Source organism: Hylobates moloch, unplaced genomic scaffold, assembly GCF_009828535.3.
Source record: "Hylobates moloch isolate HMO894 unplaced genomic scaffold, HMol_V3 SCAFFOLD_5, whole genome shotgun sequence".
NCBI classification, from domain to species: Eukaryota; Metazoa; Chordata; class Mammalia; order Primates; family Hylobatidae; genus Hylobates; species Hylobates moloch.
In genome coordinates, this window is record NW_026652280.1 from 129,462,111 (window position 1) to 129,487,508 (window position 25,398).

The following is a 25,398-nucleotide window of genomic DNA, read 5'->3' on the forward strand; positions in this document are numbered from 1 at the left end:
AAAAAAAAAAAAAAAAAAAAAAAGAATTAGCAGTTGGCTTTCTTTGGGGGTCTTTTAAATAAAACTTCACAAAATTAAACTACTAAGTTAAAAAAAGAGTTAAGACTATACTCCAGTGTAGGGGCTAGCTGGAGAAGCTCTTGAAAGTTCAGCTCATTCTCAGCCATGTGAGCCATTCACATACCCTCACTGCATGATTCAAGTTTCTTACAGAATTACATATTAATATGTTCTTTACAACCATTCACAAATAGTTGAAACAGCAAATGTTTAGTCTATGACTCTCAGAGATTTAGATTCTTTAATTTCAGCCTCTTTTGTGTTTTTCAATGTATCCATCAACAATAATAAAGAATTTACTTACTTGACTATGCATTTTGTTCATTGTTCCAGAGTTTGTGATTTATATTACTATTCATACTATGTCAGGAATCAAAAAAGTGCAATATAGTTTCTATCACATGACAAGGCACCACTATCATTTTGTTGGTAACTATCTTGAATTGTATTCATGCCCAAGCATGAAGACAGAGTACTTGGCTTGGAGCAGATGAAGATGCTTCTAGGACACAGAACTCAGTGAAATCATCAAGCCTTCAAATTCAGAATTCCTAGTTCAATAATTTGCCTATAGTAATGCTATTCCTAGTTCTACTTTGATATTACTACCATCCTTATTATATTGCTAAAAATACATATATGCGTGTGTGTTTAATAAAAATTGAACGCATGTGTGAGAAACTTGAAATAACTCTGTTTTATACATGTATATTTTTATTTAGCTCATTTAAATTTTCCAAAAGCAATCTGGCCCATTTAAAGTAGTTAAATTGTAAAACAGAAGCAGAACTAACTCAGAGACTACAGGAATAGACAGGACGTGTGCCTCATTGTAGAGAAGCAGCTCAGACTTCAGATTACCACTTGCAGAGCTGGACAAGAAGGGTGTATGACTCTGGACAGTAGATCTAGGTTCAGAAATACCAATGGAATTCTCAGTGTTCCTAGGCACTTTTGTGAATTTGTGTTCAAACGTAGGGTAAGACATTTATCTAGTGTGCCATTCGTGCATGGGGACTCAAAATTATTTTTTTTTTTTAAGATGGAGTTTCACTCTGTCACCCAGGCTGGAGTGCAGTGGCACAATCTTGGCTCACTGCAACTCCACCTCCTGGGTTCAAGAGAATCTCTTGCATCAGCCTCCCGAGTGCCTAGAATTAAAGGCACACACCACCATGCCCAGCTAATTTTGTTTTTTTTATTTTTAGTAGAGACCGGGTTTTGCCATGTTGGCCAGGCTGGTCTCGAACTCCTGACCTCAGGTGATCTGCCCGCCTGGGCCTCCCAAAGTGCTGAGATTACAGGCATAAACCACTGCGCCCAGCCTCAAAATTATTTCTTACCCTTACCCATTAGTAGCCACAGAGTGCTCATCAAACATCACTTTAGTACAGGATTAAATACTGGAAATAAAGAATGTTAGCAGTGTACGTTTGTAATGCTGATTACATCCCAAAGAGAAAGTTACTTTATTTTGAATATGCTTGTAATATAAATGGCTCTTCCCACTCGAATATGGATAATTCAAAGTTAGTGACATCACTACAAAAATGAATTTATGCAGTATTCAAATTGGTAGCATTTCCACATCCTGAAATATCTTTTTGTAATGCTCATTTCTATTCATGAAATCTTAACAAAATTCAGATTTACTATTATTTTTCTTTTCCTTCTTCTTTAATAGGTGCTTTAGGCTTAAGTTCATCCTACCAAATTGCCCAAAAATCTAGGAAGTAATATTCAGAAGTTGTTTCTCACTCACCTTGGAAAATATTTTCTCTAATCAAACTTTAAACAAATTATTAGCTTTAATTAAATATGAAATAAAACAAAAGCATACAATAAAAAGCCCTTTGGTGTAAAGAGCTGATACAAATAAGGCCAACTTGAATATTCGCAACTTTTCTATAATAATTGATTGCAACATAATCACAGTAAAATTTCAGCATACTTTAAGTACATTTAATTGTATAAAAGTAAATATGTAACTCTGAAATGATTAACAAAATACTACTTAAGTATACTTTGTAAAAGTAAACCTATATTTTATGTAATCTGACCATTTTTTCCTTTTCTAGTAGTATATAGTTCTGTTATCTTTTCTAACTAATGTGTCTTTTGGATACCTATAACACTATTGATACTTTTCAAATAATTTTATCGTAGTATCCAGTTATATAACGAGTAGTATTTAGGCAAAAATCTGAGTAAAATCTGAAGGAAAAGTAAATGAGTAAATTAATTCATTCAAGGACAGGAGCAAGTGTGTGTGATATGAATGGGATGGATATTGTGGATGGAGGAAACAACATTAATAAACTCTGGCCTGGGAGTTAAACATAAGTAGACTAATATGACTTTCCTAACATGCTATATAGTGACTGGTTTTCACTGCATGCCATGATTTAGATGTATTACATAGGCTATTGTCTCTTTCTTATTTAGAAATAACCGTGGCTATAAAATAGTAGCATTACTGTTTTATTTCTTAAGAGGCATCTCTATGGTGTATAGGCTCAGATTATACATTGTGGATGAATCAAATTATGCATGTGCTATCTGAGGGGAGATGTGTATGTGAGCAAGACATAGAAGCCCTGTATACTCTACTCTCTCTCAGAGGACAGAGGAGATTTGAAGACCAATTGTGGATGGGTATCGTGCATCAACTGAAATACCCACTTATATCTCCTTCATCAGTTGCCCCTGTGTTAACATACAGCATCAAAGTTCCTACTTGTGCCAGGCCCAGAGCTGTTGATTACCCGGTTCTTCTAAGAAGTTTTATCTTCTAAATGTCTATTGTTATGTATTTGCTTTTCGTAATATAAGTTTTGCCTACGAACACAGCACCTAGCATCAAAAGCAAGGCAATTTATGAGCACCACCCATTAGAAGAGATTTAGTGCCATGTTATTTATAACAAAACCTGGAAATAATCTCAACATCCAAAAATTGAGAAATAAATAATTAAGTAAAATAGGGTGTACCTATATGATTTATAAATTATTATATGAAATATATGACTGTTAAAATAGTATTTTTAAAGAAGCTTAGTGACATAGGGAATGCACCTTATATAAAAATGAAGGATATATAACTAAAAATGATAAGCATTAAATTTTGAGTACAGTGTATTTACTCAATGAAGGAGTAAAATTTTCTTACTCAAAGGAAATAGACCTTTTTAATTTTATTTCTATTAAGTTGTTTCATTATAAGTAATTTTAGTTTTTTCTTCTTTATTCAAGTTGGTATTTGCTTCCACAATAATTAGGAACTTTTTTTATAATCAGGAAAATAACATTTGAAAAATATAATGCAGGAATATTGAATGAATTATGGTAAATATTTGTTTCTTTTCTCATTCAAGGTAAGACAAGTAGATATGATTTTAATCTGTAGCAGGATAAGAAAGATATTCAGTGGAATTTGATGATTATAAATATTATGAGAAGCAGAGTCTACTGTATCTCTTGCTAGGGATACTTTGAAAGAAAATAAGAAAGCTAAAATGATTTAAGCACCATAAAGCTAATAGGTGAGAGGACTTGGAAAATCATTAACTGTGGTATATATGTTAGTTTTAATATTGTCTGGGAACTTCTTCAGGTCCTATTTAGGCCTGTGATCTCAATTATGTGTTTAATTAGCAAAGTTCATTTTTGGTGTCTCAGACAGTTGCTGATTTCACATTGTAAGAATTCAGGGATGTTGTTTAAACCACAATTGATTTATTTTAAAATGTCTTATAATCGCTTTATCTTTACATGCATTTATTGCCTTGTAACATAACAGATGATCTCTTTCATCATGTCATTAGTTCTAATTGTGAGAACTGTAAAATGATAATTAATTGATATATTTGTTTTATACATCTTTTATGTAAAGCACAGTTATAGGCTCTGATAGTTCAAATTAAATTTATTGTTAGTTTTCTTTGACTATATGTTTGCAAATATTAATTTCTTAACCCCTTGCAATCTGCCTTCCATCTTATTAGGTGTCTATAACCACATTCCCGTAAGTTGCCAATAACTGTGAGTGGTATGTTCTATTACTTACATTTCAGTCTTCATTCTACCTCATTTCTCTGCAGTATTTTACCTCAATAATTTCATCCACATCTTTTTTAGGGGAAGTGGTCTTCTCATTTATATTTTTCCTGGTTGTTCTCCTCTCTCTCTGACCATTATAAGGATTCTGCACCTTAGTATTAATGATCCCAAAGCTTAAGCCCTTTTCCTTCCATCTTCTCATCCATTCACAAGACATCAACCACCATCTACTAATTAGAGTTTAATTTGAGAGTTCTGCCAATGACTCTCAAATCTATGTTTCCAAAACTCCTTTCTGAGATCCAGATTGCTATTAACTCTCAGACAGATTCTTTCAGGTAGCTGTCCCATAGAGACCTCAAACTCAATGTGTCTAAAATTCATTCACCCTTCCCCAGCCCTTGCCAAAACCTGCTTCTCTTGTGTTTCCTAACTTGATTGATGACACTGCTATCCTCCAGCAATTGAGATCTGCAAAATTTTAAATTTTCATTCCTCAACTCTGATTTGTCTTTATCTTGAAACTTTTTTTTTATCTTGAAACTTTTTAACATTCATCTTTAAAATAACATCCTAGTCCACTTGAAATTATTGATTTTCACTGACATTGCTTCACATTAGCCATACCTTCTCTTTCTGATTGGTCTCTTATCTTATACTCTCACCCCATAGACATATATAAGAGTTATGTTTTGCCCACTTTTTGATGGGGTTGTTTGTTTTTTTCTTGTAAATTTGTTTGAGTTCATTGTAGATTCTGGATATTAGCCCTTTGTCAGATGAGTAGGTTGCAAAAATTTTCTCCCATTCTGTAGGTTGCCTGTTCACTCTGATGGTAGTTTGTTTTGCTGTGCAGAAGCTCTGTAGTTTAATTAGATCCCATTTGTCAATTTTGGCTTTTGTTGCCATTGCTTTTGGTGTTTTAGACATGAAGTCCTTGCCTATGCCTATGTCCTGAATGGTATTGCCTAGGTTTTCTTCTAGGGTTTTTATGGTTTTAGGTCTTATGTTTAAGTCTTTAATCCATCTTGAATTAATTTCTGTATAAGGTGTAAGGAAAGGATCCAGTTTCAGCTTTCTACATATGGCTAGCCAGTTTTCCCAGCACCATTTATTAAATAGGGAATCCTTTCCCCATTGCTTGTTTTTGTCAGGTTTGTCAAAGATCAGATACTTGTAGATATGCGGCATTATTTCTGAGGGCTCTGTTCTGTTCCATTGGTCTACATTTCTGTTTTGGTACCAGTACCATGCTGTTTTGGTGACTGTAGCCTTGTAGTATAGATTGAAGTCAGGTAGCGTGATGCCTCCAGCTTTGTTCTTTTGGCTTAGGATTGACTTGGCAATGTGGGCTCTTTTTTGGTTCCATATGAACTTTAAAGTAGTTTTTTCCAATTCTGTGAAGAAAGTCATTGGTAGCTTAAAAAGTGGGCGAAGGATATGAACAGATACTTCTCAAAAGAAGACATTTATGCAGCCAAAAAACACATGAAAAAATGCTCATCATCACTGGCCATCAGAGAAATGCAAATCAAAACCACAAGGAGATACCATCTCACACCAGTTAGAATGGCAATCATTAAAAAGTCAGGAAACAAAAGGTGTTGGAGAGGATGTGGAGAAATAGGAACACTTTTACACTGTTGGTGGGACTGTAAACTAGTTCAACCGTTGTGGAAGTCGGTGTGGTGATTCCTCAGGGATCTAGAACTAGAAATACCATCAGCCATCCCATTACTGGGTATATACCCAAAGGATTATAAATTATGCTGCTATAAAGACACATGCACACGTATGTTTATAGTGGCACTATTCACAATAGCAAAGACTTGGAACCAACCTAAATGTCCAACAACAATAGACTGGATTAAGAAAATGTGGCACATATACACCATGGAATACTATGCATCCATAAAAAATGATGAGTTCATGTCCTTTGTAGGGACATGGATGAAACTGGAAACCATCATTCTCAGCAAACTATCGCAAGGACAAAAAACCAAACACTGCATGTTCTCACTCATAGGTGGGAATTGAACAATGAGAACACGTGGACACAGGAAGAGGAACATCACACACCAGGGACTGTTGTGGGGTGGGGGGAGGGGGGAGGGACAGCATTAGGAGATATACCTAATGCTAAAAGACGAGTTAATGGGTGCAGCACACCAGCATGGCACATGTATACATATGTAACAAACCTGCATGTTGTGCACATGTACCCTAAAACTTAAAGTATAATAATAATAAAATTTAAAAAAAAAGAGTTATGTTTCTGAAACATGGATTAAACGTATGGCCTTCCATGTTTTCTAATTGCCTAAAGGATAAGGCACAAAACTTTCAAAAACTGACCCTAAACTCTAGCTGAACCATGTGGACATGTCTCCTCCCTGCTTCCTTCATATGCACTAGTTTCCTTCCCATTTCATGTGATACCTTGCATTCCTATGCTTTTGAACCTTTTCTTAAGTATTTTTTAGTCATACATTGTTCCATAGGCTCTACTCCAGCCAGTGATTTTGTGAATCCCTCAAGATTCCAAACTACAATCACCTTCACTGTTGTCTCCTCACATCTCTCTCATACATACACACTCTAGAAGTTAATAAAAAGTAATCACTCCACTGCTAAGTTTCCATTCACTTCATAAACACTTCAAGTAGAACACATTGTTTTGGATCATTTTTATGTCTGTTTATTTTACCAAACCAAGAATGGCCTAAACCATGAAGACTGTAAAGCTTTCATGGTTAGAGGCAGGATGGTTGCAAGTGCTCATTTAAGGACATTGGTCCAGATTCAGAAGGTTTCAGTATTCCCACAAATTATTCACTTTCAAAAAAAGGAAAAAGCAGTAAGAAATCTGTGAGTTACATTTGTGATTTTAGCAGTTTTATGTTAAGTTCTAGGAATAGTAGCAATTTGAAAGGTATGAGATAAAGACTTCTTTATAGTGCTGGATGCTGCCTTTGCCCAGATGATGTAAAATTCTAATTAGGTGCTGTGGCTTCTAGATGTTAATTACATAACCAGCAAAGTTCACCATAGTATGTTCCTTTTTAAGTGAAAAAAAAAAAAGCAAAGTTTTAAACTATCTAAATTTAGCAGTCCTTTGGGTACTCTGCATTTGTTGAATATTGCAAAAGTAAATACCCATCTGTTTTAGTACTAATATGACTTTGTACATCAACCAGTTTAAAGATTTTTTTCCCCCATGAAAACTTCATCAACTGTTTTATCAACAATGTAGGCTTCAGGCACTTCTGTAAAGTTGAGTTGGGATAAATGAAAGATCTTTTCGAATTGGTAATCATGCAGGTATTGAGAATGAAAGGGAGATCATATTTTAATTTAACTTCAGTGCCTCAAGATATTTTCCCTTATGGACTATATTACTGTTCTCTGTCTACATATACATCTTGTAGAAATCAGCCACTGTTAATCCATTTCAAATGAAGCTTTCCTGGATCTCGGTGATATTTATCACTTCTTTCTGCAAGGGTCTCCTGAATTATATGAGGGCTTACTCATTATGACATATTAAAATGCTAAATGATTTATAGAGGAATAGAGATATATTGTAATTCTAAAGGCCATTTTTATATTCTACTGAACCTGACATAATTTAAGTGTCATAACTGAAACTATAACTTGATTGTAAGTTCTTTGAGGACAAAGTTGATGCCTTACGCTTGTAATTTCCACATAGTCCATGAAACTAAGGACCTGCTCGGCCAGGCCAATAGCTCCTTTCTAAAGAAAAGTAACTAGAAGCAGTATTTGGCATACACCTGCCATAAAAGTGTGTGTCCTGGCTACCTTGACCACAATTTATTGGACCAGATACTGTATCCCTGAGCAAAATACAACCACTTGGAGACTAAATAAAAAGAGGTCAGCAACTTGTCAGGAAGTGTGATGCCGTAACCCAGGCAATAATGTCACTCCACACTGGATAGTGGCCAACTGCCTGTATCAATTAACACTCTTAATTGCAAGCAACAGAAACTGACTGGCTGTCAGAAGTGAAAGGAGATTTATTGGCGGGATACAAGATGCCTTACGGAATCAAAGAAGGCAGGAACAGCAGGCTTAGAAAATGGGCAAAAAACAAAAAGTCTCAGAGAATGAACACCAAGAGTTATCCAGCTAATACAGCCTCTACCAGGGTTGATATCCACCACTACTGCCATCATTGGATACTGTCGGGAGATGCTGCACCACACACTACCACGAATACACTTTAACCACTTTTCTGATTGTGAGGTTAAAACTTCGGGCTGGATCTTCAGTTAGCTAGGCCTAGATCGTGGACTGGTTTTTTGGTAGCAAGACAGTAGAAAGAGTAAGACCCTCTTTTCAAAGGCTTGCAAAATGGGGATAGTTCCTGTGTCCTACCAATGCTTCATATGGTTTCAATTTCCTGCAAATAGGAAGGGAAGTCAAATTTCAGACAGCCAAAATATAAAGAACACTGTATGTACTGAGTCTTGTTCTCTGTGGATTTGTTTTCAAATATATTTTATATATATGTATATATATGTGTGTGTGTGTGTATATATACGTGTATATATACACATATGTATATATATGATATGTATATATGTATATAAATGTGTATACGTATACACATATGTATATGTACACGTATATGTACGTATACATATACATATATGTATATATACATATATACGTGTATATATACACATATGTGGATATAGATATGTGTATATATATGATATGTATATATACATATATACATACATATTTACACACACATATATGCCTATATATATACACACACATATATGCATATATATAGAGAGAGAGAGTTAAAAAATTGAATTGAAAAACCAAATTCAACTCAGTTTTGAAAAAAATTGGAGAACCAAAAAGCTGATATAGGAAAAAGGAGAAAGTGAGTAGAAGTAGAAATGGAATAAGAGATGCTGAGAAATAAGAGCAGATGTATTCGTATTGCAGAGTTTTTAATCCTTCAAACAATAGACACCCATTCCTAAAGGAACAACAAGAAAACAAGAGCTGCTCTTTAGAGCTGCTGTATGTCTTACAAAATGAGTGATGGTGTCCCAGTCCCCAGAGGCCTAGCTCTTCCTTTACCAAAAACATTTCACTTACTTTTTTATTTTTCCATGTATGGTTGTAATAAACTCCCCAAAATGGGGTAACCTCGCCATGTTTCCTTTCCTTGACACCTGAAAGATTAAAATAGAGAACTCTCTTTTTACACAGACACACCCCTTATGACATGTATGCTTATAAACCACCACATGAGTGTAATAAATATATTGATAAGGATTTTTAGGTTCAAGATTGCTAAAGATTTTAGATAAAATCCAGTATCCATGAATTTCATTTTGAATTTGTGAATACCACACTTATAAAAGGTCATGTTTAAAGCCTTTTCTATCCCACATTATCACCAAAGACTTCTACCAAAGTCACCCACTTCAGTATTTTCTTCGTAGTATTATTTCCTTTAGTATTTAGCTCAAAAAGGGATATCAGTCCACAGAGCTGGCAAAAACAAACAAACAAACAAACAAACAAAATGGCCTAGATATTTCTTTCCAGCTCCTACAGCAGCAATGGGAAGAAATTCTTTAAAGAACTATACCAACTCGTTATGGATGAGTTCTCCTTAGTCGGAACCATTCATTGCCAAGGGATTGCAGTTTTTCTCTGCTAGGTTATTTAAAATTGCCTCAATAGTAATTCTTTCTTGCTTGGATTTCATAACATTCCCAGGACACAAGCGTGACTTCCCTAGACTCTCTTCATCCTAAATGTATCAGCATGGTGGGTGATCCAGGGCAGAATGCTGCCCCACACTATCTTCCTCCCTGTGTTGGTTAATCATTCACTTCTATATGGGATTATAAAAATACTGAGGTTTTATGCTTGTGGTTGTTTTCTAAGTCTAGCACTGAAATACATAAGCTAAGTGAATAGACCAACAGATGTATAAAATATCAATTGTTATACTGTTTACACTAATGCTTTGCATTAGGAAAACAAATGCCAAACTGCTTGAAGTCTGCAAAGAATAAAAACTCCTTATTATACATTTACATACACACTTGCCCTTATCCAAAATGAATCCATACATAGTAGGGCAAGCAGCTGCCTATATTTCATAACCCACTGAGGTCTTTTTAATGTGTTCTAAGCAATGATTAGGAAACCTGCTGGGGTTCATTTTGGCTCAGCTGGTCCACAATTTTGAACACCTACTGGTGGTATCAGGAAAATATGTGCATGACCTGTTTCTCCATACATTAAGATCTTCCAAATTATGCTGCATACCCTCATTAATAAGCAAACTATGGATGACATCCTTTTTGTATGGTAGATAAAACTACCATTTTAATTTAAAGATAAATAATATCCCACACATAAAGAAAGTTCAAGCTCATTTTTTGGCTCGGTATAAAGGTTTCAACAAAAGAATAAACTATTCTGAAATGCTTTAATGTAGAAGATTTGGAGGTGTCCTAATTACCACGAAATATGGCCAATGTATGGCTCTCGAAGAGTTTTTTGTTTGCCTATGAAGATAGGCCTATGGAACCTATGTCAATCTTGGTTTTAGAAAAAAACATGATAAAAGCTAAGACAAGGGAAATAGACCTGGGAATATACACCATAGGTAAAGAAAAACATTATAAGGCAGAAAGGAATGGCTGCCCCTAAGTGACAGACAAGTCATGGATCAAGTATGGGTGCAAGGTGGGCAACTTCAGATCAATTCAGGCAGGCATGGAGGCTCAGAGGGATCCAATCCAGAAAGAAGTGAACAACGGATAAAGTCTAGAAATGTAGAATACAGATAGTGGAAAGGGAGAACTAGACTTCAAACAAGCAGAATGGATTATGAAAGCTAAAGCAGACATTAGAATGGAGTACAGTTCAGAACAGAGGGCATTGGAGGCTCAACACACCTGGGAGAAGTTTCATCTGACCTCGCAATGAATGATTTATTTTATTTTATTTTATTTTATTTTATTTTATTTTATTTTATTTTATTTTATTTTATTGAGACAGAGTCTTGCTCTGTTGCCTAGGCTGGAATGCAGTGATGCAATCTCGGCTCACTGCAGCCTCCACCTCCTAGGTTTAAAGGATTCTCATTCCTCGGCCTCCTGAGTAGCTGGGATTACAGGTATGTGTTACCATGCCTGGTTTTTTGTTTTTTTTTTGTTTTTTTCCTTTTTTGTACTTTTAGTAGAGACAAGGATTCGCCATGTGGGCCAGGGTGGTCTTGAATGCCTGACCTCAAGTGATCCACCCTCCTCAGTCTTCCAAAGTGCTGGGATTACAGGCATGAGCCAATGTGCCCAGCCTCTCAGTGATGTTTTCAAGAGGTCTGTCATTGATTGCATCTGTAAGAGACAAAGAATTGGAATGAGTATTAGCATATACACTGATTCCTCTGGCCATCCTCCCTTGATGGATAATTTTGTCTTGCGGACACAAAGGCATCATGTCCTTTATCCATGGGCTTCTGCATAGTCGCTTCCAGAGTCCCACATCACAATAGTGAGTTTGAGCAAGTTCTGAATCAAAAGATCAAGTGAGTGTCCAAACTCTTTAAGGATGTCTCTGAGTTGTCTTTCTGCAGAGGTCACTCAATCATTGTCTCCTACTATGTCCCTAAAAGCAGTCTTTTTCCAGGAAAAAAAATTAGCCCTGCTTCCTGGTATTGGGCCTTTTCTTTCCCCTGAGCATATATTGGCTATTGCTGGGTATGTCACCAACAAGGCTTAACTGTATTCAGGACATTCCAAGAGACCTTGTTCTGTCAAGCCAAGGGTAGAACTAGAATTCAGAAGAAATTTGAGAGATTTGTTTGGATTCAGCGTAGCTTTCTTGAATTCCTCTCAGTGAGATGTCCTGGGGTCACTGGGGCAAGTTTTTTTTCTTCTTTGACTTTCCTAGAATATAGCCTAATCTTACAGGGAGAATTCTTCATACAAGTAAAGAACTGTTGTGTCAGTTGAGTCTTCCAGGAATCAGACACAGAGAGGGAGTTAGGAGGGCAAAAGGTTTATTGGAGAGAAATGCTTGTGAAAGGAAAAAAGTGGAAGCAAAATTGGAAAAGGGGAGCCATTGGACCCTGATACAGACACAAGAAAAATCTTTGCTAGCCCAGTAGGGAGCTTCAGGACAAAAATTGCCTATTAGAGGAGTCCCACATTCACCAGAAATAGCTAGACCCTTGTACTACAGTTTTGCTATCATTCACTGTGTTCTCCCTGAAAGAAGCATGACCCCAGTTTAAAAGTGAGGCACACCTAAAGGAGGAAGCAGTTAGAGGCAGTCAGCTCACCACACTCCTGCAGCTGGGCCAGAGTCTGTTCCTGAAGGTAGATCTGAGTGGTTCATGTCTGTGTCTGTTGCAGTTGCCTGCTTCTGCATGTATTTTTCTAAGACCTTTTCATAACTTAATTACTTTAGCATATCTACTCATCAGTTCTCGTGACAGGTTATGCGACTCCTCAACATTTCAGAAAGTTAACCTTTAAATTGCAGAGCCCCCTCTACCATACAGGGTCTGAGCCCCGCTTCCATTTCTTTGATGCAACATGGGATTCCTGGAATAGAGACAAGGTATTTACATATTAAGATAGCAATAGTACTACAGTGCTCCTGAGAGGCTCAGTGTCTAGAATAGCACATGAAACTGTGGGCAGAAGGTGTTCGTTGATCTGTTTATTTGGGCAGGTACCTCTCAAACTTCATTACCATGGCCAGGTGAGGCCGTGGATTTCCTGTTGGGATTAGCCAGCAGAAGCAAGATAATTCTATGAAATCTGAATCTGATTCCGTAGGGACAAATTGTGGCAGAGGAGATTTGAAATTTGAACAGCTTTCAGGGCTGATCTCTACAATTAACACTGCCATTTGAGAGTAAGAAGTGAGCTGGTGGAGAGAATCTGAGAGTCCTCGCAGAGAATTAAAATAGTGCCTGAAAGAACGCTGGCAGTCAGGAATTAACTGAACAGTGAGTAGTGTATGGCAATTCTTGTCCATTTGTAAAAAAAAAAAAAAAAAAAAAGCTTTAGAGACTAAGTGAAATGGGGAGCATTGACACTAAGAATGTCAGAGGAATGGTACACTAGGGAAATTTTGTCTGAAAGGAAGAAAAAAAATCATTAAGTTATATTCACCAGAAATGATATTTAAAGGAACAAAACAGGAATGTAGTTCCCTTTAGCTGATAAAAATATGGACAGCATCTCCCTTCCCCTCAAGGTCCCAGGGACTAAAGACTGGGAGTTGAGGCAGGGTCAGGGTCAGAGGTACAAACTCTGGAAAAGCCCTCAATATATTCAAGGTTCAGACAGAAAGGATGGTGGTCAGCCTGGGCCCTCAGGTGGGTTCTCGTGGACTTCCAGGCCACAGTAGGGGACAGTTCTCTCCAAGTATTTTAGCTCACTGATGGAGAGCATCAAAAGACTGTTTTCAAACTCAGTTGGCTCGTGGAGTAAGAGCTGCTAATATCCTGTGTCTCCAGCTTATTTTGGCTCCATGGAAGAGGAGATGCAAATGTTTTGTGGTTCATGATGGAAAGCTGGTATGCAATTAGAAGTTCTTCATTCTTTCATTCAACGTGGTATTTACTGTCTTTCATGTACCAGGCTCTTTGCTAGGATAAAAGAGTAAAATACATCCTCTAAAAGACTAATAGTCTAGTAGAAAGAAATTGATTATTAAACAGAGAAGATGACTATAAAACACTGTGATAAATGCAGTAATAAAGAAACATTATAGAAGCACTAAAGAGGCAGTCATTTACTAATCCGTCCTGTGCTGAAGTGGGATGGAAGGATTTGTCATGGAGGTCTGCTTTGAAGGGTATTATTCAAGGGACAAAAAATGAAGGGCATTCCAGGTAGAAAGAGAGAAATAAGAAAAAACTTGAAATGAAACAGAATAGAGAAGGCTATGTGCCTGGGGAGGAGAGAACACACAATTGGGTCTATGTCATCTTCTACTTAAGGCACAAGAAAGTGGCCACACACACACGTACACAGGCACACATGTACACATTCCAGGTGTATACAGTTACAACATTTTATAATCACATTATGTGTTTGTTGTATGCATTTGTCTCCCTTAGACTGTAAAGTATTTTGGTTTATGTTTTTACAGAACGGGGATAGCATATTACATGTCTCTAAATCTGTACTATCCAATATAGTACCTAAAACAGTTGTCTATTAGGTTATCCTGGACCCAGTATACTGTACTCTCAATTTTCCTCCAAGTACATAGAAATAAGAAAGTCAGTGTCAATTTGTGTGGTGTAGGCTCTATCAATTCAGCAATACTGTTGAATGCCTACTATGTGTCAGGTTGTGTGCTACACGCTCTGAAATAAGCTGAAATGTTAGAACACTTTCAGAATGTCTTGTCTTTTGTGACACTTAATATCAAATATCCATTTTATTGTGTGCCTGGTTTGCATTTCCTTGCGGACTCTAGTTTCATTCATCTTAGTGTTCAGCATGGAAAATTTGTAGTGCCTCATAGTCAATAAATATTTGCCAAAAGGGTAGAACCCACATTACCTACAATGCCACTTTCTTTCATTTTTCTTTTTATATTTGAGTGACTTTAGAATTATTTTTAGAATAATAGATGAAATTTTTTTTTTTTTTTTTTTTTTTAGACAGAGTCTCACTCCTGTCACCCTGGCTGGAGTGCAGTGGCGCAATCGCGGCTCACTGCAAGCTCCGCTTCCCGGGTTCACGCCATTCTCCTGCCTCAGCCTCTCCGAGTAGCTGGGACTACAGGCGCCCGCCACCACGCCCGGCTAATTTTTTGTGTTTTTAGTAGAGACGGGGTTTCACCGTGGTCTCGATCTCCTGACCTCATGATTCGCCCGCCTCGGCCTCCCAAAGTGCTGGGATTACAAGCGTGAGCCACCGCGCCCGGCCGAAATTTATCTATATTAGAAATAATTTACCTATATTAGCATGAACACACAAGTGTAGAGTTTGATGTGTTTTGGCAAATGTCTATACCCGATTATACCACATTCAAAATATGGAACATTTCAGAGGTAATCACTGCTAACAGGTTACAGCGTAAATGCGTAGTCTGTTTTTCAGACCTCTATATAAATATATGTACATATTTATATTTTAAAAACAGGATTAGGCTATGTGCGTGTTATTCTGTGTCTTGCTTTTGTTCACTTAATGTCTTTTGGATGTCTTTCCATGTCAGTTTATAAAGATTTATTTTTAATGGCTGCATAGTATTTCATTGTATGGATTATAGTACTTTTCACAAATCTTCCCATATTGACATTTATTCTTTTTTTTCACTACTGCAAACAGTGCTGTAGTGAACGGCAGACATCTTTGTACACGTGTCTTGAGTGCGTGTGAATTTCATTAGGATAGATATTTGGAATTGGAATTTAAAACTTACAAGATGAGCTTTACATTTTTATACATATTGCCACATTGTTCTTCAAAAAGGAGTTATTAATTTACTTTCCTATTGAGAGCCTGTGAGAACGCCTGTTTCTTTGCAACCTCAGCAAAGAGGGATATTATCAGTCTTTACATTTTCGGCAAATCATGATAGGTGATCATGTTTATTCTTTTGTTTTTCTAATTACTAGCAAGATTCAATGTCTTTTCATATTTGCTGGTCATTTGTATATTTCCTTATTGTGGAATATAGACAACGTACATGAAACATATATGTATGCATGTATAAACAGATACCTACACACGTACATACATATTTTTTAACAAATCATAGTGTGCACACCATGTGACCACCAGGTCAAGAAATAGAACATCTCCAACTCCTCAAAAGCTCCCTATATGTCCCTCCCTAACACAACCCTCTCTGTCCACTTTAACACCATCCCTACTCTTTGCTTTGCTTTTTTTTTGTAGTTTTATCACCCATGTATATGTCTCTAAAGACCATATTTACTTTCTATTTAAGGAATTTATATGAATCAAATTATATTGTATACTTTTGAGACTAGTTTCTTTTGCTAAGCATTATGAGATTCATCCTTATCATTGTTATGTAGCTCTAGTGTGTTTATTCCGTTGTCTGACTGTATCACCATTTATTTTTCATTTTACTCTTGATGGACAATTTGGATTTTTTCCACTTTGAGGCTATTTCAAACAGTGCTACTATGGATATTTTGAACATGTATTCTGGAGTTTGCATCTTTAAAAGGACATATGCATAAGAGTGGAACCTAGATCATGCCAAACTGTTTCCCAAAGACTCTTGTACTGATTTACATTCTCCCCAGGGTGTATTGACTTTCCCCCAACCCCCCAATCTGGTAGATATATAATGGCATCACATTGTGGTTTAAATGAGCATTGTCCTTATATGGAAAAAATGTGAAAGGTGTTCATAAGGCTGATCACATTTCATATATTTTTTGGCCATTTGGATTTCATCTTGAATGAAATCCAGTGAAGCATGTTATGTTGAATGAAGTATGTTAAAGTTTTGCCCATTTTTCTCATTAATTTGCAGGTGGTTCTTTATATATTCTGGATACTACTCCTTTATAAGTCGTGCTGCAGAATCTTGTCCCACTTTGTGCCTTGTCTTTTCATTTAAATATATTAACATTTTAATTTTAATATCTTCAAATATATCAATAGTTTTCCTTTAAAGAAAATGGAACATTTCCATTACCCTCAAAAATTTTCTTATACTTGTTTCCACTTAATTCCTCCTCCATGCCTAATTCTCAGTCTCAGCAACCACTGCTCTGCTTTCCATACTCATAGTTTTTCCTCCTACAGAATTTCAATAAATGTATGCATGTAATGTCTACTTCTGTAACTCAGCATCATTTTGTTTTATTAATTCCAAGTTGTGGCATGATTCATTAGTTTCTTTTTGTTGTTGAGTCATATTTCATTGCGCGGATATGCAGCAATTTTGTTTATTCAACTCACATATTGATGAATATTGGCGTTATGTCAAATTTGGGCCTATTTTGAAAAAGTTTCTATGAGTATTCATGTGCATGTTTTAATGTAGAAATATGTTTCCACCTCACTTGTATATATAATTAAGAGTTGAATTTCTGGGTTGATTAGTAAGCCCACGTTTACCTTTTTAGGAAACTGCACAACTAATTTCCAAAGTGGTTGGACCACCATTAGAATACTTAAGTCAGGAAAACAGATGCAAGAAGGACACATGCTAAAAAAAGTTAATAAAAACATCTCCATTTTAACACATAATCTTTGCATTCACTAATATTATAATTGTACCTGGAACAGTTGACTGCCTGTCCTGTTTTATTGACATAGAAGGATAATACATCACTTTTGCTCATTGTTTTGCAGCTACTTCTAGTCTTACAGGAATAAGTGAAGTAGAAGCCTTTTATAGTTCTAGTTTACAGTTGATAGCTGAATTTCACTTTAGGGAGCAATTTTGCCAAAGAAGATGAAGGTTTAGGACATGATAATGGGAAAGAAAATTAAGAAGGTGAAATTGGTACTCAGATTGATCTTCTGGGCCCCAGTTCTTTCCATCAGAAACATGGATGTAATGAAAATTCTAGCCACCTCTTGGAATGTCATATGAAATAAGACTTAAGAGTTGCTTAGCGAAAAACGTTTTATAACTGGTAAAATTTTTCAGTGGATTTATTGAAATGCCAGCTTCTAAGAAAGTCATTTTGAAATGAATTGTAGAGAGTCAAAATTACTAGGTAAATGGGAGAGAAAGGTTTCTTCAAGTCAAAATTTCACTTGTAATTTAGCTTATCAGGAAATTCTCAGTCTCATTCTGTAGTGCTTATTCCTTTGAAGAGGATATGAAACCAGTGAGATTTGATGCCCTAAGTAATTGGTGGAAATGCCCGCTCTACAATGAAGAGGTCATCTTCAGGGTCTCAAAAGCAGCAGGATGGATCATTTATAGAACTCCCTTAATGTGTAACTAAATACAGAGTAGTTACTAGAATTAAAAATTATTATCTTGTGGCCCAGATTAGAAATTAAGCTTTAAAAACAACCAGTTTTGCATAATGGACATTACTGCAGCAAGTAATCTGCATTCCTCAGCATTACATTTTCTAGTTGTGTTGTCACTGTTGTTTGATTTTCATAGGAATCTATTCCTGATAAGATTAGTTGCAGGCAGACACTGGGCTGTACTTCATCAAAATTTTCAGATAGGCCAAATTTGCCTCTAGCTTGCTTTTATCAAAACTTTTCTCAGCACTTCACAAGTCTGCTCTGGCACCTTCACTTTACGTAGTATCCTCAAGACCACTATTTGCTCCCTAGATCTGTCACTCATTCTCTTAGGGGCTTCAAGTGTCTTTCTGCTTATAATACCATACACATCCATCACAGGAAATCATTTCATTGCTTCAGTGCTTTCTTTGGTGATCACATTGAATAGCAAAAGGGTTAACAGGTATTGAAGAACATGCACACACACACACACACACACACAAAGACAAACAACTACTGTGACAGAGATTGCAAATCATGTTCAGGGAGAAGCGTTAATGCCTTTAGAAAGCACCAATAAAGGCTTTGTGATCTAGGTAGACGTTTTTGTGTATTAGACATTTTAAAATTTTGTTAAGCTATTCTATTTTGCTTAATTATTCATCACTTTTTCACAGAATTACCAGTGATTTGTAAAGTAGTCTTCCTACATTTCATGCTTTTAGACATTATCATAAAATATATCTGGGTTTTTCTTAAATCTAGACATAGTTTATATTTTGAAGGAAATAATGTGAAAATATGCCAAGTTGCCAAGTTTTCACTCATTCCTTATTCATTGACACAACATATATTTTTTAGTGCCCAGAAATAGAGCAGTCAATAATTGTTTTTTGTTTTCCTTCTTCCTCTTCTTCTTCTTTTTGTATGTATTGGTAATGGTAAACTCTTGATTTGTCTGAGAGATAAGAGTACTTTTGTATATTTCTGATCCTAAAGATTTGGGGAAGAATTAGACATTGTCTAAAACTTATTTATTTCAATAAGATTCTAAAAACTGGCTTGTTACAAAAGGCAAAGCCATCTCATGCTATCACTGGAAATTGAGAAGGTCAAGATGTAGAAACACTATTAATTGCTTTTAGATCTTGAACATTCATATCAAAATTGTGAAGAAACCAGGAAAATATAAATAGTTACAGTCTATTCTTGAATTCCCCGAAGTATATAGATTCATTTCATGATGTTATTGACCTCACCACATTTCTAGTTGGATTAGAATATTCTCTATTATACCTGTCAAACAAAACATTGCAATTTATAGAACAATCATTAATTTTTATGGTAATTTTGGTTAGAAGTTGTTTTTAAAATTTTCAGGTAGCCAAATTGTACTTACTCTTGGCTGTGATGATTAGTCAGCAGCTGGCTTGCCTAAGTATGAAGATGAGAAAAATATATGTGAACACTGTCAACTTTACTCATGGAGGGTCAAATTATGGTATCTCAAAATAGAGACAGATGATTCAAGTAAACAGTGCTAACCAAAAAAAACCCATGTATTTCTAAGAATTTGAAAAACTTTGAACAAATTCCAGATTGTTAAGCAATGGGTAAGAGGCAGTCATTTAAAGCAGTCACCTAGTGAAAATCAGAAAAAATGTCTGACAAATGTTCGAAGTAAATTATTATGGCATGGGGGTCAATAGTATTGAAAGCCACTTAGAAGCCTATATCAGATTATTAATGTTTACTGTATTGGAACCAAATAATATTTCAAGTTTGTTTCAGTAATTCTTACCAGGATACATTCCATGTATTATGCTATTCAAGTGAATCTTTAAATTATTGTCAAATTCTACCTTAAAGAGAGCTTCCACAAAGGACATGCAATTCATATCATCTAGAGTTACTGTCATTTCTAGGCTAAGTCCCATGGAAATTCATAACTTAGAAATGAAAGTCACAAAGATGCAACTGCCTTCATAATACCAATGCAGCGGTTATAAATATTTCATGAGCATTGCATGGGCAGGGGCAGATCTCCATTTTCATGAGTTAGAATTTGTACAGCTAAGTCTCCACATTTTACTATTCATAATGCACACTATGCCCTGTAGAGCGTTCCATATAGTACTTTTTTAATATTTATGTTTAATGAAGAAATTACTGTTCTAAAAAGAGAATAAGCCAAGCCAAATACTTTTTTTTAAAAGTATTAAGTTTTGCTTAATAGAGATGATAACAATCAACAGAAATTACCTCATTGCAGTATCTTAGCACAAAAATGCATAACTTTTTGAGTAATACAGGATGATGGATCAAGACACATTAAACCTAAGTGAAAAGGTTCTTTCTAAAGGTTATAACATTACAAATCTCATCTTAAAGGAATTCGAAAGGTTAAAATGCAAAGAGCAACTTTCTTCCATATAAAAATATTAATTACAAATGATATGCTTGCCTACTATTTCGTAGTTTAAATATATGACTGTATTTGTCTGGGTTTTTCTTTTATTCAAAAACATTTTAACTTGCTAACATAATATTACCAAGTTCAATAATGAATTGCTATTGCATACTTTAAGGTAATTTATCAAAGCACATTATCAGTACCTGTCAGAATAAATTTTGCACTAAAAGTAATGAAAAAAAGGACTATTGTGTGTGTTGAAATCAAAGAACATTACTGTACTGTAGCTAAGTTATTCACTGGAAAGGATAGGTGTTTGCCCTCTAAATGATACTTGCCCCATGAGAAAATAAAAGCCTGGAAAATCACAGAAAATAGGCACAGGGAAATGTCTATGTCTTGCTTTTTAAAATGAGCATTTGATATTTTATTTTATTTTTGTCATTTTGATCAATTCTTTCAAGTACGTGAGTGCTGAAAATGCTGCACAGATCTTGGTAACATTTACAAAAGTAAATTAAAGTTACCGATCAGCTCATGTATAATACAAGGCTGAATTATTCCATATTTGCATATACTATATATCACATGTAGATTGATGATGAAGTCATAGATTTTATTTTGAATACACGTCAAGACTAAGTCTAATAATGAAAACAACAAGCTTTAGATTTAATATCATTCACTTGAGAGTCAGCAGTTTAAATATTTATTTTGCTTAAACCAATGAGATCACTAGAAATTTTGTAATGTTTCTTGTACTTAACATCAAAAGTTTGTGTTTCATTCCTGATAATATTTAACTGAAAGTGGGAAGCACTGTCTTCCATTTTGTTCTTTGAAATTTTATTTTCTAAAAGCTCTCTTGAGGAATTTAACCTTTATGTGATGAATTTGCAGTTCACTTGAAGTGTGTTAACCTTAGTTCCCTAATGAGTCTAGGTGTAATACTGAGGAGGAATTTGAGAAATATATCATGTAGCTCATTGTCAAGTTGGATTTGTCTTGCATGTCTCCAGCTTTGCTGTTGTTCCAGTACACATTTTGATCACAATTCTTTAATTATGTTCTATATTTAACCGACCTATTTGAACAGGATCCAGAGCTGGTGCGGAACATCTGCCGCTGGGTTAGGCAAGCTGTTCAGATTCCTTTTTTTGCCAAGCTGACCCCAAATGTCACTGATATTGTGAGCATCGCAAGAGCTGCAAAGGAAGGTAAGAACTTGACTTGAATCAGTTGCCCACTACTGTAAATATTGGCCCACATAATGTAGCCATACTCAAGTATGTCTTCTCCTACAAACACATGTATATTTTTTTGTCTCAATTTTAAACGTTTCCAATTGAGCACTTGATCCCACAAACACAGGAGATTTACACCTGGACTCATGCTAGCAAATTGACCATGAACTTTGATCTGGAAACACAAGATCGTTTATAGTTTTTCCTAATAAACACTGATTTCACACATTATAAGAACAAAAAACACAGTCACAGCAAACCCGTCCAAAATAAATGACCTCATAATGTAACAATTCAATATATTAAACTTTAATGAAGTAAAAAAGAAAAAAAAAGAAATTTCAATTTGCACAGTGTGAAATTTCTTATGAGTTCTCTTCATATTTTATAGGGCCTAGCTGACTTCCTTAAACACATGCTCAATAAATATCTGTTGAATACAAAAATCATGCATGCTTGTGTTCCATCCCAGGGAAATTGCACCCTGTCTTGCAAAGACATTGTAAATTACCTGGAAAATAACACCAAATACAAAACATTTGGTAACAACAAGTCTGTATAATAATTGAGAAAGACAGCGTTAGGAGATATACTTAATGCTAAATGACGAGTTAATGGGTGCAGGAAATCAACATGGCACATGGATACATATGTAACAAACCTGCACGTTGTGCACATGTACCCTAAAACCTAAAGTATAATAATAATAAATTTAAAAAAAGAAAAAAAAATAATTGAGAAAGTAAAGTTGTGGTAATTAAAACTTCTTTAATGTTTAAAATTTTAAACATAAATGTAGGAGTTAAATTAGTGAAGAACTTTGAGGAGAAGACATGTTCTCAAGATAAAATAGAATGCATTTTTCTGGGATGTGAGGGTTTGAATGGGTTTTAACTATCGTGTCTTATAAGAGCTGCATGAAAACGTTGATGTGTCTTTCACAGGTGGTGCCGATGGCGTTACAGCCACCAACACTGTCTCAGGTCTGATGGGATTAAAATCTGACGGCACACCTTGGCCAGCAGTGGGGATTGCAAAGCGAACTACATATGGAGGAGTGTCTGGTAGGTGTTGCCCACTTCTTGCAGTGTGCTTTCTTGGAGGTTGCTGAAAAATCAGAAGGTCATGTTGAAAGAGTTTTGTGTCCTTTATGATCCCAAATTCTTATAACTCATAGCTGATCAATATTCCTAATAGTTATGACAGAACAGATTGAATATGAAAGCTCAAGTGACAGCACAGGATGAGAGAATATCAAGATAAGGTCTTACACAAATTCTATTATCTTGTGGTCCATGCTTTCCTAAGAATTTCTCATCGTCTCTCAGTTCTTTTGCCACTTACTAGTAAGGGTTAATATGAGGGTCCTCTGAGAGAAAAATATAGGCACCCTCATTACAATATCTTTTTCATGGTCTGGACTAGTTTCCATTCTTCCTAGAATTTAGACATCTACCTTCAAAAACTTTGTCCCAACTGTCCCAAACAAGCTATTAAAACACTGAATGAAGCATCAGCTGACAAGACATTTGCAGACCTCACACCTTTGCATGCTCTTTCTCATCATCATATGCTTGAATTTGAAAAAGAAAGAGAGGTTTTAATCTCAAGGTCCTGTTCAGTATCTCTGCCCTGTGCACTCTGTGACTGTGACAACATGAACTTGGTCTTGCAAAGACAATGCTGTAAGGTTCTTGGCTGTACTGGTTTGGGATTAGTCTCCTTGGTGATAGAGAAAGTGGTAAATATACATAACGTAACAGTGCCCCACTGTTCAAGAAAAGCATTGCTGAATCAGACCAAAATGTGCTTTTGGAAGAGACTGGACAGACACAAATAAAGCTCTATCCATGCTGAGGTATTCTGTTTTGAGAGTATGAAGTATGCCTGTGAGCCATGAGGAACAAAAATGGTTATATTCTGCCTTTAATTGAATGCCATTCCCACAATGTCAGAAAGAAGAAGGCTGACGAGGAGCACCTGCTCAGGCTTCAGACACAGCTCACTTTTATCAGGAGCTATCAAACAGGGCCTTAAATATTATTGTAATGCAGAATAACGTGGACCGTATTAGCATGTGCCACAGAAAGAGAGTCAAGAGACTCCAGAGTTGGGCTGTAACATGCGCTATGTTTTCTGTCAGCCCATTTCAATTTTTCCACCCTGCCATGTTGACAGCAAGAGAATAAAGGAGGTCACAGAGGGTGCTGAACATTAAAAATTAATAAAAAAGAACTATTGCAGTAGTATTTTATATAAGTAACACCATTCACGTTTTCTCATTTAAGCTGCAATTTCTGAATATTCTCCCATACTATAACTCAGTCTAATAAAACTACAAAATTACAGCATTAGAAAAAGTCTTTTGTGTTGCAGTCTTTAAGCATACACACACTGGAAATTATAGCAGTACCTGAAAACAAGCTCAGCCATACCTCAGGGCCTGTTAGCATTTCCATAAAACTCTATTTCTAAGATTTATAAATTCATATATAAATATTCACTTGGGCTATAAGCTTAGGTAAGCCTGGGTAGAACTTTCATTTTAAACAACAAAAAAATCCCTAACATTTTAAAGGACTTGTACCTCATTTCTAATAGGTTCTATATTAAGTTTCTTCACATTAAACAATCTGTTTTGAAAATAGCCTTTCTCCACATTGACAGAATTAATATAGTTTCCCTCCTTTAAAGCAATGCTTGCTTAAGTTTAAAGGTAATAGAATCTGAAAAGCAGTTTAAATAGGCAATGATAATATATTTTAGGACAGAGCAAGTTCTATAACAGAGTACATTCAGTATGAGTTCTAGCAAAACTTAGCCTAGCAAAATTGTGTTAAATAATAATGGTTTCAAATTTTACGAGAGTTTTATCAAATATGGTTGTCAGGACTTCAAATGCTGCTTTAATACTGAAAGTTATACAAAATAAGCTAGATATTTTTAAAAGATTTTTAAAAAATTTACCATAGCACAGTGCTAATATCTGCTCAAGTGTTCTCTCAGAGCATGGCAATGTCTGCTTTCAGAGGCGCTGCATGAATCAGATTTTTAAAAAGTGAAAACTAAGTAGAGTTTAATTTTGGATAGCCGCCTGAACACAATACATACTTTTCATTGCCAGTGAAGGATATTTTCCCCTTTCGATATATTCTTTAGCTGTTTATTCAGTTGTTATTATTTTTCTCAGAATAAGATTTCTGCTCTTTGAAGATTATGTTTTGTTTAAATACGGAAATAGTGAGGCACCTGGAGTAGTATACCTGCTGTAGAAAAATGGGCACATTTCAGGAATGTTCTTCTAGAGAAAATGCGTTAGCTAATAAAGGACAGTGACTTGCATTGGGAAAACAGGATCTCAGCTAAGGAATGTCAGTGGAATTATTTCAGATATAAGTAACCTGGATTTGAGAGCAATGTCTTTCAAAGGTTGGTTCCCAACTCATGAGTATACTATGCAGTCAAGTTTAGTGAACTGTAATCAACATTTTAAATAATGAAATAGAATAAGAAATGTCAGAATGCTTTGCATATAGTTGGGATAAGTATTGTTTGGCCAAACTTCTTTTTCAGTTATACACATAATATACACTTACATATGCCATAATGTAAAACGCACT

General features: G+C 35.6%; 1 protein-coding gene across 1 annotated transcript in view; it reads left to right on the forward strand.

Moving 5' to 3' along the window:
• DPYD (dihydropyrimidine dehydrogenase) overlaps positions 1-25,398 on the forward strand; it is an 870,422-nt gene that overhangs the window by 629,724 nt on the left and 215,300 nt on the right. Inside the window, exons 17-18 of the mRNA XM_032155293.2 lie at positions 21,631-21,751; positions 22,723-22,842. Coding sequence (XP_032011184.1) covers positions 21,631-21,751; positions 22,723-22,842 — 241 coding nt within the window. The remainder of the gene's footprint in view (positions 1-21,630; positions 21,752-22,722; positions 22,843-25,398) is intronic.